Consider the following 15,364-nt stretch of genomic DNA (forward strand, 5'->3'; position numbering starts at 1 on the left):
TGTGGCCTCTGACTAATCATCCTTCTATAGCCTCATCTATGCTTAGTTTCTTGACTGTCCAGGCCCCATGATGAATTTCTTCCTCTACCTAGCTGCCTGTTCCTGCTTAGAGATTTACTTGCTCCCTTGGGTGTCAGCCAACTCTGCCTCTATTGCATGACTCTCATTACTTTTATTTCATGAGATGACTGTGTGAGACCATATGATGCAAACACTTTTATCCTTAAGGATAGGCCTGGGATTCTACATGAAGCAGATTCTACATAAACCTACATATAGCAAAATAGCTATCCTCTGCATCAAAGCCACACTTAGCCTAGTGAACAATTACTGTAAACTTTCTCTGAGCTGAGCAACTATGTAACTATCGTTCTCAGAGAATTTGTTTAGTTCTCACCACAAACCTGTGAGGGTAAGTAAAACCCACTGACCCCAACTTATAGATAAGGCACTAGAAAGGTAATTGATAAATCAACTTTTAATTTCACGTGGCTGGGAAGTGGGGGAGAAGGACCAGAAAACGAACATCTCAGTACATATGGCACTCGATTCTACTGAATCCTGCCCCCCCTAGACTCAGTAAGCTTTGTCTATGTTCACATAAAAGACAATTGTAACAAAAGAACAAACTTAATAAACTACATTGACAAGGCAAGTCAGTTAATGGGAGTTGTAGAGACCCTTTGGCATGCCCAGATTTTTTAGTTTCTTCATATTTTGCTTCCAAAACATTTATATTTGCTATTTTCTATACAGAGATACCTACAAGCAATAGAAAGTGTGTTTAGATGATTATCTGTAATCATGTTTGTCAGTGTCTTCTCCACACAGGGCTTGAAGGGAAAGCTTTACAGGAAGGGATGAAGCACATTCATTTTCTAGGCAATGATGGACAACCTTGTCCTAGGTTTGACCAATGGGATACAGAAGAAAAACCCTGCACCACTTCCATATACAGTCAGGGAGCAATGTACAATCTTCTTTGTTTTATCACTGGCAATGGAGCTACCATTTTTTAAAGTAGTCTGATACTCCAACTACATGTAAAAGCTTTGCTATTCTTCAAGTAGTGACCTGAGGGATCCATCTGACAAGGAGTGAAGAAGTCTTGAGGGCTCGATCCCAGCTAAGGCCTGAGGTGACAGTACTGCATCCTGAGGCTAGGCAACTTCAGTCCACTTGAAAAATCAAGCAGAACAGGCCATTGTTTTAAGCACCAAGTTTTGGGAAGATTTGTAGATAATGTAGACATTTAGAGGAATGTGATACAATGAGAAAATTCACCTTGAAGGAGAAACAAATATGCAGTATATCCCTCACCCATGAAACTGTCTGCTCATAAGTCACTGCTGGCATGTGTTGGCTGTCTGTTCTAAATGCAATTTGAGTGCAAAACTCAGGGGCATGACAGCTACATCATCATCATTACCCTGTCAAACTAGACCAGGAAGGAGAAGGGCTTTATCTTAAAGTTGCATTTCTTGCTAGTTTTCTTTGTCTTTGCAGCATCATCTCAATCAGATCCTTCCCTACGGACCTCAAAAGGTCCTGCATGCCTAGCAGTCTCTGGCCCTCACAGCTCGGTCTGCCCACTCCAGAGAAGGTGTAGCAATGACAGGAGCTGAGTTCATACTGTGCTGAGAATCTCAGAGTAAAGAGACCAAGTGCACACTGGCCTGCAGATGGCTGTCATCAATCATCCGGCTCTCACTGTCATCTCTCCCCAAGAATCTTGCTCTGACTCTAAGAAAGAGACCTTGAGTCATCACTTTGACTTACAGCCTCTCCCAGGGCAGACTCTTGGGCCCTTACTTTAGGGCAGTTCCCATCACACCACACTGGTATTTATCACCTCTATAAGACATAACTGTTGTATATCAACTCCAGAAAAAGAGAAAGACACCATGGGGTGAACATTTGTCTTCCTATTTCAAGTGAAGAAAGGGGTGTTAACCATTTCCTTCGGATCATATGATCTTACATGAGTTTATCCAAAAGAGAGTCCAAGTATCCTCCTGTCTTAGAGGATGCCATGGACTAAGGCAGGGAAGGAGGGAAATTACCCGGAATCTATACTATGGGGCATATAGATTGTGTGAGAGTATACAGTCTCCTTTTCTCACATAAGATGCATTGCTCACCCCCAACAGAGGGGGATGAAAAAGAGAAGTATCTATGAGAGATGGCGACCCAACCAATAACTAATACCTGCCTGCTAGGCTCAGACTTGTGGAAGGGGAAGGTGGCTCACCGAGTCTTTCTCTTTATAGGTCTAGAGTTAGAGGAATAATCACAAGTCTTCACTCTGTGGCTGCACTTCTCACTTATAAGATCTCAAGTGTACATTTTGACACACCATGATGCTTTTGCCCATTTCAAATGGGTTTTTATAAAGTGTGGCTGGGACCAGCGTTCTTCTATGCCTTGTTTCTGACAATCAGGGTCACTCTTACTTCTACCAGTGAACAGGTGCTTGGCAGCTGTCCTGTTCATCCTCTTCCTTTCTCTTTCTCTGCCCTGAAGACCGAATCGTTTCTTTTAAGAGTCACTAGACTGTGTGGTTCTTTCCTATTTGTGTTGAAACTGCCCTGTACTTCTGCTTGCTAGTCTCCAACAAGTATTTCCAATCCACAAGGTTCTTTATTTCGCACTGTGTTCCATCAGACTGGTTCCTCAAAGCCATGGATTTCCACTTAGATCTTCAGCATCAGAATTAGGACCTGGATTTTCCTTGATGGTCCTTTTATAATGGGTGAAGGCATTCAGACTCTCTATTTGCCTAGAAAGTACCAGCAGAACTGTCTACTTACTCAGTCCCCTGAAGCCATAGCAACCAGCTTCTCCTTACCTATCAGCTGGATGTCATTTCTCATTCATTTAATCCAGGATGTGACTTTAGTCAACCTGCTGCAGACAGTTCCCCCCAGCTACCAGCCACTGCTAAGAGTGATTTTTATTTACCCAACCCTCCTTAACAACAATGTTTACACAAATCCACTTCCAATAGTGGGTCTGCCTTTCCTGAACCCACTGGTCCAGATGTTGACAGTGAGCACTGTCCTGTGTTCTGTTAAACCATGACACACAGAAACACATGATGGGTTACCCATGAGGCAGGAGCCATGCTTTCTACTCACCGGACTGCCCAACGATGGAAGCACTCAGTCTGTGGGGGATTCTTGAGGACACTTTCAAGGTCACTCGGATCTGGTAATACCTAAGAAAAGAGCAGAGACAAGGCCATAACAACATGACTTCTTAGTGTGGCTTCTAAAGCTATCTAAACTTGACATGGAAAGACACAGGAAACCATCGAAGGCCCTGGATACGATGCAATCATCTGGAAGCAAAATAGAATGCATTTTATTAGAGCAATTAAGGGTAAGAGACAGGACAGGAAGTTGCATCACTTGAGATCACATAAGACTGAAAAAGGTTGGAGGTGATTGCCAGTACAGAAAAGAAACAAGTAGGCCACGTGGAAGTCTTATGAAAACATGCTTCTTCAGAAACATCAGCTGCCACAGGAAGACAGAACGTGTAAGACTGATTGCTGTCTTGTAAATACAGCACACAGCCCTCTCCCACACACTTCCTTGAGGTGTGTAAAAGCCAGGCTGCCATTTATGAACAATATGGCTAACCACGTTCCCCACCGTATTTGTCTTTCTGCATTTTCATTCCATCATGTCCACATCTGGGACTCCTACACAGGCTCCCATGCTCTTAGGAACCTCTCCCTGTGTCTGTCTTGGTGCTTGCTTTTAATGCCTTTTTCGCTTATATATACTTAAAGATGACTTCTGGCATAATTGTCCTCTCCTTCCACACTTTTCAAACCCATGAGGAAGGGAAATGCCAATAAGACAAGGTGAAACGGAAGTAAATAGACAACGAACAGGCCAATGTCCTGTGTCTCTCTGTGCTCCTAGCTAGGAAGCTGTGTGTCACTATGTCAGTGGTACCAGGAATACTCACAGAACAGAATATTTCTGGGAAAAGCCTTGGGTGTTACTCTGATGTGTACATGATGAACATAGGGTATGTGACCCTCACAGCACAGGCCCTGGCTATATGACTGGAGTCTGGGTAAGAGTTCTGAGCTGGCTAAATCTGACTACCATGTAAATTTATGAACTTTCTCTGACATGGGTGAGCTGAGTGACTTTGAATCTTTTGCATAATTTTCTGAGCTTTCTTTATATCTGTAAAATGAGAAGAATATCAAAATAAGGCCCCCAAATGAGGGGGGAAAGGAAACAATAAATAGAAAGGAAAAAAGAAAGAAAGAAAGAAAGAAAGAAAGAAAGAAAGAAAGAAAGAAAGAAAGAAAGAAAGAAAAAATGGTAACTATCTGGCATGACATCTGCCTCAAAGGATAGGACAGTCAAGTCTTATGTTTTTCTGGTTGTTTTCCCCCAAGCACAAGTAAAATTCTATCAGCACAGAATAAGAACAAGGAGGAAATGATGGGGAGACAGACAGGCCAGGAACTCAGAGGGAAGGAAGACAGTAACTTTCCTGCCTTCTGCTTTTACCTCCTGTGTTCTAAACAGGATATTGCGGTCAAGCCTACAAACCAGAAATGCTAATGACTGGACACACATACATATATACACATAACACTTTTGTACATACATGCACACATATATACATACACACATGCATATAGACATACAGACATACACACACAAACACATATACACACACATATATATGTACACACCAAATATATATATACACACATAACACCTATACACATACATGCACACATACATACACACATAAACACAAACAGGGAAGAATATTGCAAAAACAGAAAACTTATAGATAACAGCTGTCTGCATTCTCCCAGTAACACAGAAAATTCTCCCAGCCACTGTAGAGGTTACAATTACCAGGCTGTAACAAAACTTCACCTTGACGGTTAACTGAGAGCAGACTTCCATCTCCATTGTGATCCAGACTTTCATTGTTAGCAGATAGTAATGACCCTGATTTTAGAGGAGACTATATAGGATCCTGGAATTCCACCTCCACTCCACGGTAGCAAAGTCAAAAATACACCAGCAACACTTGTGGGTGTTTTAGTCTGTTTTGTTTTGTTTTGAGAATTTCATGCACAGATAATATATTTGTATCATTATATGCCCCCAAACTCTTCCTATTCTCCCACAAACTCCTTTTAAATTCGTGACCCCATCATTGCTTTACACACACACACACACACACACAGAGAGAGAGAGAGAGAGAGATTCTATGCAATGCAGGAAAAGGCATCTTGTTTACATGTTTTCTTTTTTTTAATGTTTATTTATTTATTATGTATACAACATTCTGCCTCCATGTATGCCTGCACACCAGAAGAGGGTGCCAGATCTCATTATAGATGGTTGTGAGCCACCATGTGGTTGCTAGGAATTGAACTCAAGTCCTCTGGAAGAACAGTCAATGCTCTTAACCACTGAGCCATCTCTCCAGCCCCCGTTAACATGTTTTCTTGAAGCAATTGAACACCCATAGAAAACAATAATTATAAACAAACAAACCTCGGATTTAAAGTTCTATTTTACATTTAAAAAATGTTCTCCCTACAAAATTGTTCCCAAATTGGTCTTGCACTTAAATGCAAAATATAAACCTACGAAGACACAACCTACACAGTTCATTTAACATAGAAAAGTAGAGCTGGAGCTTACCTAGAGTCTTCACCCCTATTGGCTAATGCTCTTAGTACTAGAAAGTATACTGCACACTACCAAGAAATGTAAACACCAACCCAGATACAAACCCTTCTATCTACAATGGTGTCCTATATGTAAGATACCCTAGTGCAATGGTGGCATAAAGCCTGTAGAGGTAACCAATCAATATCTGATTTCAGGCCCACTCCATAAGATGAAACTCATGCCTGAAACTGTGTGGGTGATCAAGAACCTGAGATTAGATAACTCAGGGACCTAGAGGGAAACTAAATACTACTGTTCTACAAAGAGACTAGAGCAATAACATGATTGGTAGTGACATTCTGCTTTACCCATGGATCAATACTTTGTTCAACCATCATCAAAGAAGCTTCCTCCTGTAGCAGATGGGAACAAATACAGAGACCCACAACCAGACAATATACAAAGAGTATGAGACCTAGGAACACTCAACCCTAAATGGAGTGTCTCAATCAAATCCTGTCACTCAGTAGTCAGGGAAGCCTGAAGAAGAAGCAGGAGGCAAAAACAGTGTAAGAACCAGAGGATATGAAGGACACCAAAAAAACAAGGCCCTGCAGATATGGTACCTTTGCACACAGGAACTCGCAGACACTGAGGCAGCATGTATAGGGCCTACATTAGTCTGTGCCAAATGTAGTCATAGAGTAGAAATCAGAAGTGGACACATGCTCCCATCCCTAACCCAGAAGACATTTTGCTAATCACTTGCAAATGAAAAATTAGTTTTACTCAAGAGAGTCTCAATGAGGAAGCAAACTACTCTTAATGGTAGACAGCAGGCCCAGCAGTTGTCGGCTAACAGAAAAAAACTCAGCTCAAAGGTATCTTTAGAGGTTCCTCGTCTTATAATGTCATATCAGGGCTTTATCTTTCATTTTAGAATTAATTTTTACTTCTTTAATTTATTACCCCACAGGTTTTGCATATTTATTATGTTTTTCAATTTTATGGCTCTGTGTCTTTATGGAACTCCTGAGTGTGCAAACAAGTGTGTCTCTGCATTGCTTCCTGTTTCTTGTGCCTTTTCTTGGGTTCTTTTCCTTCTGTTCATTTGTTTTGTCCTGTTCTGACTTGCTTAGCTTTGTCTTATTCTATTATATTTTAATATTTTCCCTTAGAAGTCTGCTTTCTTTCTAGTTAGAGAAAGGGAGTAAATCCAGATGGGAGGGAGGAGGAGAAATTGGGAGGAGTCAGAGAGGGGAACCATAATAAAAACAAATTGTATGAAAAAAAATGTTTTCAATTAAAATTAATAATACAAGCCTATGACGCATTAAGAAAAATAGAAAAGCTTTAAATATGTTCTAAATACAGAACTAAGAGACTTCTTAGGCTCTAAATCCAAAATGTGGCCTATAAAAGCGGACGTGGGTGAATCTGATTTCATTAAAATTAAACACCTTTTTCCTCCATGACAAGTACACTTTGAGGCTCATGATCAAAGCCGCAGTGAAGGAGAAAACATTAGCAAATCTCATGTAGATTGCATTCATTGTTTGTGAATTCTATTGTTGTAGGCTCACATACTTGTTAACATTTAGTTAACCTCACATTCGAAGCTTCCATCTCCTTTCTGCTTATTCACAAACATGAATTTTGTGGCAATCAATAGAAGCACCTGACATCTGGACTGCAAGGGAGATTGGGGGATTGATCCTGCAAACACATTTGCATTTGGCAATGTTGTGCTTTGGGTTGATTTTTTTTTTTTAACTATTAAACATGTCCACCCTAGGGTGGTGCTTGGTGGCTGATTAGTTCTTTAAAGCCATGTCCCCAGTAATAGTCCTGAGAGGAAGTGTATGGAATGAATGCGACTCAATTCGGAATGAGTAAGGGAGAAGACGGCTGGAATTAATGTTAATAACTTTCATACATGGCAAGTAAGGTACCCCTCAACAGAGACACACATGAAGGAAGGTTAGATAATGTGTGTGTGAGGAGGGTGTTTATATGCAGAGCATAAGGAGGGTGTTTATATGCAGAAGGGGGTGCAACTGCGTGTGTGTGTACGTGTGTGTGTGTGTGTGTGTGTGTGTGTGTGTGTAGGGCAGTATTTAAACTTGAGTGTCATTCCTCAAATATCATTCACATGATTTTTGAGATAGGGTTTCTCACTTGGCCTGGAACCCATGAAAAAGCTAGACTGGCTTACAGTTCAGCTCTAGGAACCCCTGTCCACCCCCCACCCCACCCCAGTGCTGGGCTTAGCATTGCCACACTTGGCATTTTAGTGTGAGTTTTAGAAATCAAACTCAGGTCCTCATGCTTGCAAGGCAAGAATTTGCCTGACTGAGTCATCTCCCTGGTCCAAGGTTAGGTATTGACCTGTTGAAAGAAAGTTAAAGAGAGGCTCATGGGAGCCATTATAGCTAGGAAGGGTGACTCAGTATTTGCTAATTGTGGTAACTTTGTAGAAGGTTCTGCAGACATCAGATTTCTTGTTTTCAAATTACACCACAATTTATAGTAATCTGGACCAAGTGTTACTACATATGTGAGTCATTGGCCAATAGAATATATTCAAGAGCAAAAAATAAGGATATAGATTGAGCTCAGCACATTCTTGACAAGGACATGAAGAACTCAAGGAAGAAAAGAAGATAGTTACCAGGAAATAATGTTGGGCAACTGTATATCCATGAAGGGGATAATGAAATCAGAATACCTCCTAAGATCATTTACAAAATTCAAAGTGTAGTAAAGAATTAAACACAAGACCCAAAACAGAAAAACTCAACATCAAAACAAATTTAATATTGGCAATGATTGATTTTTACTCTGCCATCAAAGGCACAAACAATACACAAACAAGAGGAAGAATACCAAAGAAGCTGTTTTACAGCAGAAGAAATGAACAGAGTGCATAGCATTCTTTATATGGAGGAAAATCTTTGAAAATCATATACCTGTTATGTCTGGTAATGAACTGTTCCATAAACATGATATGGAATGAGCTTATAAAACTTCAAAACAATAATAAACCAATAAAACTCTCCAATTAAATCAGGGGAAAGAACAGTCATGTCCCGAGTATGTTTAAAGATGTCATAATGAAATCCATTATTCTGTCCACTTAATGAAAAGGAAACAAATTTAGAAACATCAACAAAATGTAGGCAAAGGAGATGAAGAGACATCTTCCCGCCGAAAACAAAGAAACAAGTCTGCATAAGGTAGGGATCATGGAAATGCAAGCTGAGACTGCAGTAAGATAGTATCTCACATGTCAGTCTGTCTATTGTGGAAAAGGCAATAGGCTGGTGTAAATAAGGATTTGAAAAGTGAACCCTTGTGTGTTGTTGGTGTGAAGTTAAATTGTAACAGTCATTGGGTGAAGCAGGGAGAGTGGTCAAAAGAGTAAAAACCCAAGTATTAAATGACCAACCACTGTTCTGCAGTTTGTACATACTAATTCATTCAGCAGGGGGGTGTGCTGGTAACACTGCCATGTGACTATATAATCCATTTACCTGACTGGGGAAGCAGGAGAGAAAGAGACAGCTCAAAGTTTGAGCTACATGGAAAGGCCCATATCCAAAAATCAAATCAGAGCCAAGAATGTCCTGGATGGGTCTCTAGACAATTAGGCTGAGCCAAAGAAGCCCATTCCAAGAGGTGGATGATTTCATTGGTAAAGCAATCTTGAAAAAACTAAATAACAGAAGGGGAATACAGATCAGTTGTTGCCAGGGGTAGGGAGAAGATGAAAGTAAAGAGTGGATGTGTGTGCCTCACCAGGCAGAGAGAGAGAGAGAGAGAGAGAGAACACGATTGGGGAAAGAAATTGCCCTATTGCCCTAGTTTCATTTCTGTCGCTATAACAAATAGCCTGACCAAATATATATATATATATATATATATATATATATATATATATATATATATATATATTGGCAGAAAGAGTTTATTAGGCTTTCAACTCCAGGTGACTGTCCATCACTGAGGGGAAGCCAGGGCAGGAGCTCAAGCAGCTGGTCCCACCCACCATGAAGAGCTGAAATAGACTACACACATCCTTGGCTGATTATGTGTATGCACAGCTTGTTTTTTCATTCTTAAGACCATTCAGGACCCTGTCGATGAAATAGTACAAGGGTAGGTCTTCCCACCTTAATTAACAATCAACACAGTCCTCCACAGAGAAGTCTAGAGACCACTTGACCTAGATAACTGTTAAGACTCTTTACCTGGATGATTCTAGGCTGTGTCACTCTGGTAAGCCAAGGCTGTCACATCTACAGGGTACGTGAGATGTCACCGCGACTCCTCACCACAATTCAAGAACACGACTAATCATTTATCTTCTCCTAGAAGGACATTTGATTTCTCCATAAACCATCTTTAAAATGTTAGGTATTAGTTTAAAAATCAATTACAACGACAGGAGCAGCATCAATAGCAAAAATGCAGCACATCAGCCTTAGCCCCAGCACTAGCAATAAAGCAAGGCAGACTGTGATTGCAGGCTCCTTTCCTCAAGGCCAGTTATTGCAACCTCTCCTCAATACAAATGCATGGTGCTGCCTTTGGCCATGTACTTCAGAAACTCTACCAGCAAGGAAGCTGGCCTCAATCCCATCAGCCCCATAACCAACTGCCATATTATTCTAATGAACTCTTCTCTGAGCACAATACCCAGTCATTACCAGGGGCTATGCATCAATCTCCTATCACACTGTACTTGAAGCAGCAGACTGAGCTCAAGATGTATTAAGTATTGCCATTCTAGGACTAACAAGCACTAAGAACCTGTATGTACACTGTCCTGTTTGAGTTTCCACAAACATGTTAGTTGTCTGTGGAAAACGGCATGATCTCAATGCTGAGCATGCAAGAAATGGAGCTGTTGGGAAGATCTGGCCCCTTGTCAAAACCATGGTACTTGGGAAGGGCAATGAGGAATCTCTGCTCAAGAAAAAAGTTAGTTTTAGCTGTTTTCTACATCTATCCACAGTGTTATTTATTGCATAAATTAGACTTCTTTTATAAATGGTTCCAAACCTCTCTCTGAGTTATAATGTCTTAAAAGCACTTGTTCTTAATGAATTTCCTTTTATGGAATCAACCATCACCTCAATGTCACATTCTTTGTAGGTGTCCATGGATGGAAATAAGTTTTAGTTAGATGTGCCTGTTTGTTTCTGTTTTGATGAAACAGAATGTTTAAAACTTATTTGTAGCAATTTTCTTTTGTTTCATTTGAAGTTTCTGCCAAATGATAAGCCTATAAACTGAATATTCATACCTAACACAGCTGATGACCCTTGATTTCTTCAGGATATATTGGATGAATTTACCATTATTTCTATGCTAAGTATGAGAAAAAATAATATCTAGGAATAAAGAAAACCTATCCACATTCACAAAGCAAATAATGTATGTAAATTTTTTAAGAACAACATTGGTTTTATGCATAAATCATGAAATAATCTCTGAGACACGGTTTTTAAAGGGTATGATTTAAATATGTTTTGAAGGAGGATGGACTTAAGTCATCCCCTTGGAGAACAATGGGGTAGGACGATCAACTCAACATGAAGAGAGGTGTGAAGCTTGCATGTGGTACAGAACCAGATGCTTTGCTGATGTTTAAGAAGCCTTATTTGCAGAGCTCCCTTTTAGAAACAATAGTATTAACAGTCATTTTCTACCAACTGCCATCAGAAAGAGTAGGGCTCAGTTGTGCCATTTCCCTTAACTTCATCCGGATCTTCAGAACCTGTTAATGCATTAGTCAAAAAGAATCAAGGTTTCAGGTGAAAGCCAAGCTGGTAATAAGATGGTTTTAAGTCTGGAGATGATGATTTTGGATAACCCTGAGGTAGTCAACCCAATAAGATAGCTTTGGAGGCTGGGAATGATTATTTTGGATAACTGGGATGCAGCCAGTCCAATAAGTAGAAGAGGAGAGAGACAATAACACAGGGAGAGAAAGGCTCCCCCTCACATTGGTAGCTTTGAAACATGAAAGAATCTTCTTTCCAGGAATGCTGTACTTTCTAGACTCTGGGAAGATGTAAGATATTCTCTTAGAAATACCAAAAGGAAGGCAGGCAGCATTCCTGGCATGTTGGGTTAGCTCTCAATGGGGAACATTTCAAATCCCCAGCCTCCAGAATCAGCGGTGGCTCAGGGAAGCTGTGTAGTCTGTACATAGACACAGAGATATGTGCTTTAGTATGATCCTGAATGCCCCCAAAGGGCCATGTGTTGAAGGCCTGGCTATCATCCTGCAGTGCTAGTAGGAGGCGAGGAAGTTTTAGTAGTTGGGGCCTAAAGGAGGAAAGTTAGGTCATTTAGGGCACGGATTGAGAGTGATATTGAACCTCACTCCTCATCTTTTTATATTTGCCTTCCAGACAGCAAGAGATAAACAGACCTCTTCCAGCACACATGTCAGTCATGATGGACTGTGCTTTCCTGCACACCAAAACTTTTAATTCCAGGTACCACAATGGATCTTTTGTCTTTATAAATTTGTGGCAGTTTGAATAAGAATGGCTCCATAGGCTCATATATTTAAATGCTTAGTCACCATGAAGTTACACTATTTGAGAAAGATTAGGAGATCTGGATTTCTTATAAAAAGTATGTCACTGGCAGTTTGAAAAGCCAATGCCAGGCTCAGAGTCTCTCTCTCAACCTGAGGAGCAGGATGTAGCTCTCAGCTATTGTTCTAATGTCATGCATGCCACCATGCTCTTGTCATGGTAAAAATGGACTAAGCCTCTGAAACTGTAAGCAAGCCCCCAATTAAATACCTTCTTTCATAGCCTTGGTTGTGGTGTCTCTTCACAACAATAGAACAGTGACTAAGACAAAGATGATATTAATACAAGTATTTATTACATACAGCAACAGAAAGTGAACAACCTAGTGGTTAACTAAAGTTTTAGGTATCATAATTCTAGACCATTTAAGTTGAATTTTACTTTAGGGTAAACAACGCAAGATGTGTTAAGTTTCATTGGCTTGTCTTACTTTCTTGATCAGTCTTTCATTACTAGGAACCCAACGTGTACTCTTTCTCTGATCACTAATTTTCTAATGTCATCTCCATGTCACGTGTTTTCTGTTTTCTCGGAGTAGCTTGAGAATAGGAATGTACCTGTTGCTCCTTTGTTTCCTTAGAGCTCTATCAATACCAGCTGCTGGAGAAGACAAACTATGTTATGTCCTTCTCTAAATCTCCAAAAATTAGCATGGTTAAATTACATAATTCATATCAATGAATAGATATGAATGGATGAAAGGATGGATGTATAGATGAAAGGAAGAATTCATGAATGGACAAAGGAATACCTGGAAGGATAGATGGACACGTGGCTGAAAGAATGGATAGACAGAAGACAATCCCAATGGCACAGAGTCCCCTGGTAAACATCAGGGCTATACAACCCAACTTCAATATCTGCAATTCTCTGAGTGACCCAGAATCCACATGCTACTTTTCATAAATCCAGAAGCAGTAGAATATGAAAGGAATGCAGGATGTACAATATTTTGCAATAATCACTTTCATTTTGGTATATTAAGAAATAATCCTCTGACCCTATGGTATGACCTGAAATAAAATCACTGTAATGAAAATGTCAAAAGCTGATATTGGAACTACTAGTTCTAAGAGTCAAATAGGCTTCAGCAGGAAGCTTTTTATCTAAGAAACCTTTGACTCATGGTTAAAGATGCTCACACGTCCCAACCCCACAGAATCACAGCACATTCCAAGACCTGAACAGTTAGGCAATGTGTCTCTGACCCCACATTTCACCAGTAATGTGGTATCTCAGTTATTGGTTGCTAACATGTGTGTGAAACAGACACCTCCCACATCTGTGCTCTCAATCTTTCCTCCAGTCACACACCTAGGGTAAATCTGAGAGAGAGATTGCTGTTCTGGGTAGGATAAGACCAGGGATGCACTTGGTACTCAGATCTTAATAATACAGATGATGGAGTCATGGTGGAAATTCCTTGCTAGTCCCTCACTGATGATGTGGCTGGAAATGTCTTTTGTGTAGACTTGTGATGGTACAGAGTCACAGAAGGTGTGTGAACTCTGATGTTCACTTACCATTGTCTTTCTAACCTTGACTAAATCATCTAATGACCTGCTTGACTTTCTCACCTGTAAAAGGGATAGACAGGATAGTGACACCTTTAGTACTCAGGGTTCGTGATTAGAATACTAAGTGTTTTGGGTGGCTGTCAAATTTTAGGCACAAAGAAGTACTTTTACTTTTCATTATGATGATAGTAACAATGAGAAAGATGTCTCGTGAATGTACTTAGGTACCTGGTTGTGCACTTGTCCTAAGACAGAACAGCTGCCTTTCTCAATATATCTGCTCAAGCAGATGCCAAGATTACTGTGAACAGGTGTCATGAAGGTTTTGTGGGTACCTCGCTGATAATAAGAGAACCAAACACATTGTGCCAACTTCCTTTCCAGCTGACTAGAAAGCATGAAAATAGCTATCTCATAGCTGGGTCTGCTCAGCATGAACTCCAAGAGGGAGCAAGACAAAGATCTTCCAGTAAGATTCCAGTAAATTTCCAATGACTCCAAATCTGCAGAGACTCAGTTCTTTAAGTTGAAATAATGCATATGTGAATGTGATTTTAAATCACAAATTCATGAAATTGCACATGACAAGGATGCTATAAGGACAGCACTGTCACAGCCTGCGAAGATATCCTAAAGAGATTATCCCTTTTTGTGCTTGTTTGTATGAGAATCATAGCAACCTCTCTCTATCTCCTCACCCCACACAACTGAGAAGATTCCTTAAGAACATGTGTAAAATTGATAGAGAGCTCAGAATGTGACTTATTTCCTTTGGGTAGGGCAGGACACTCTGCTGTTTCCCTCAAAATAACCATTCTAGAGACCCATCCACAAAAGAAAGACCAGTTATAAATAGGATACATGTTTGTGTTCTCTTAAACAGGAAGAAGATGAAGCTGGTCTTAAATGGTAACAATAAAAAATAAATGATATTCCAAAGCTTCCAGGTAAACTATCTGAGATAAAAGATAGAGAGGGAAATTTTGAAACAAATTAAATAGCATTAATATCAACACATCACAAACTGTGGGAAATGGATCCTTGTAGATAGTTTTTTGCAATGAAAGTTAGTAAAAATAAAGAAAGAAGTAAGAGAACTATTGAGAGGAAGAAAAGAGGGCGAATGGGGTGAGGAGGTGGAGGAATGGGATGGCAGGGAACATGAAACACACCAATACATCTACAATTGGAATTTCAGTGCTGAGATGGGGAGTGGATCTGAGCTCCCATGCACAACCAACACTCTAGCTCCAATTGACAGCTGCAAGAAGGGAAAAATTAGTTTATCTAATGCAGTCTCACTTGGTGTATAAGCCACACTTAAAGGAGGCCAATAGATGGCAATACAAAACAAACTCAAAGGGATTTCTGGAATTTTTTTGTCTCATATTGTTCTGTTTGGGCATCTTTAACATCTCAAATCTTATTGGTCTCTTGCTTTTATATTATGGTTTGTGAATTTATGTTTGTATGGGTTGTATGAGTGTGCGTGTGTGTGTGCGCACACGCATGCATTTGTTGTGCTTTTTCTTTGTTTTATTCTTGTTTGATTTCCTCCTAGATT

At 40.1% G+C, this 15,364-nt stretch overlaps 1 protein-coding gene across 2 annotated transcripts in view; it reads right to left on the reverse strand.

The window, feature by feature from the left end:
- The window catches only part of Fam135b (family with sequence similarity 135 member B), a 257,618-nt gene that overhangs the window by 114,297 nt on the left and 127,957 nt on the right, over positions 1 to 15,364 (reverse strand). For both annotated transcript variants that reach the window (XM_057792049.1, XM_057792048.1), the window contains exon 3: positions 3,138 to 3,217. In XM_057792049.1, coding sequence (XP_057648032.1) covers positions 3,138 to 3,217 — 80 coding nt within the window. The remainder of the gene's footprint in view (positions 1 to 3,137; positions 3,218 to 15,364) is intronic.

Source organism: Chionomys nivalis, chromosome 17 (assembly GCF_950005125.1).
Source record: "Chionomys nivalis chromosome 17, mChiNiv1.1, whole genome shotgun sequence".
NCBI lineage: Eukaryota > Metazoa > Chordata > Mammalia > Rodentia > Cricetidae > Chionomys > Chionomys nivalis.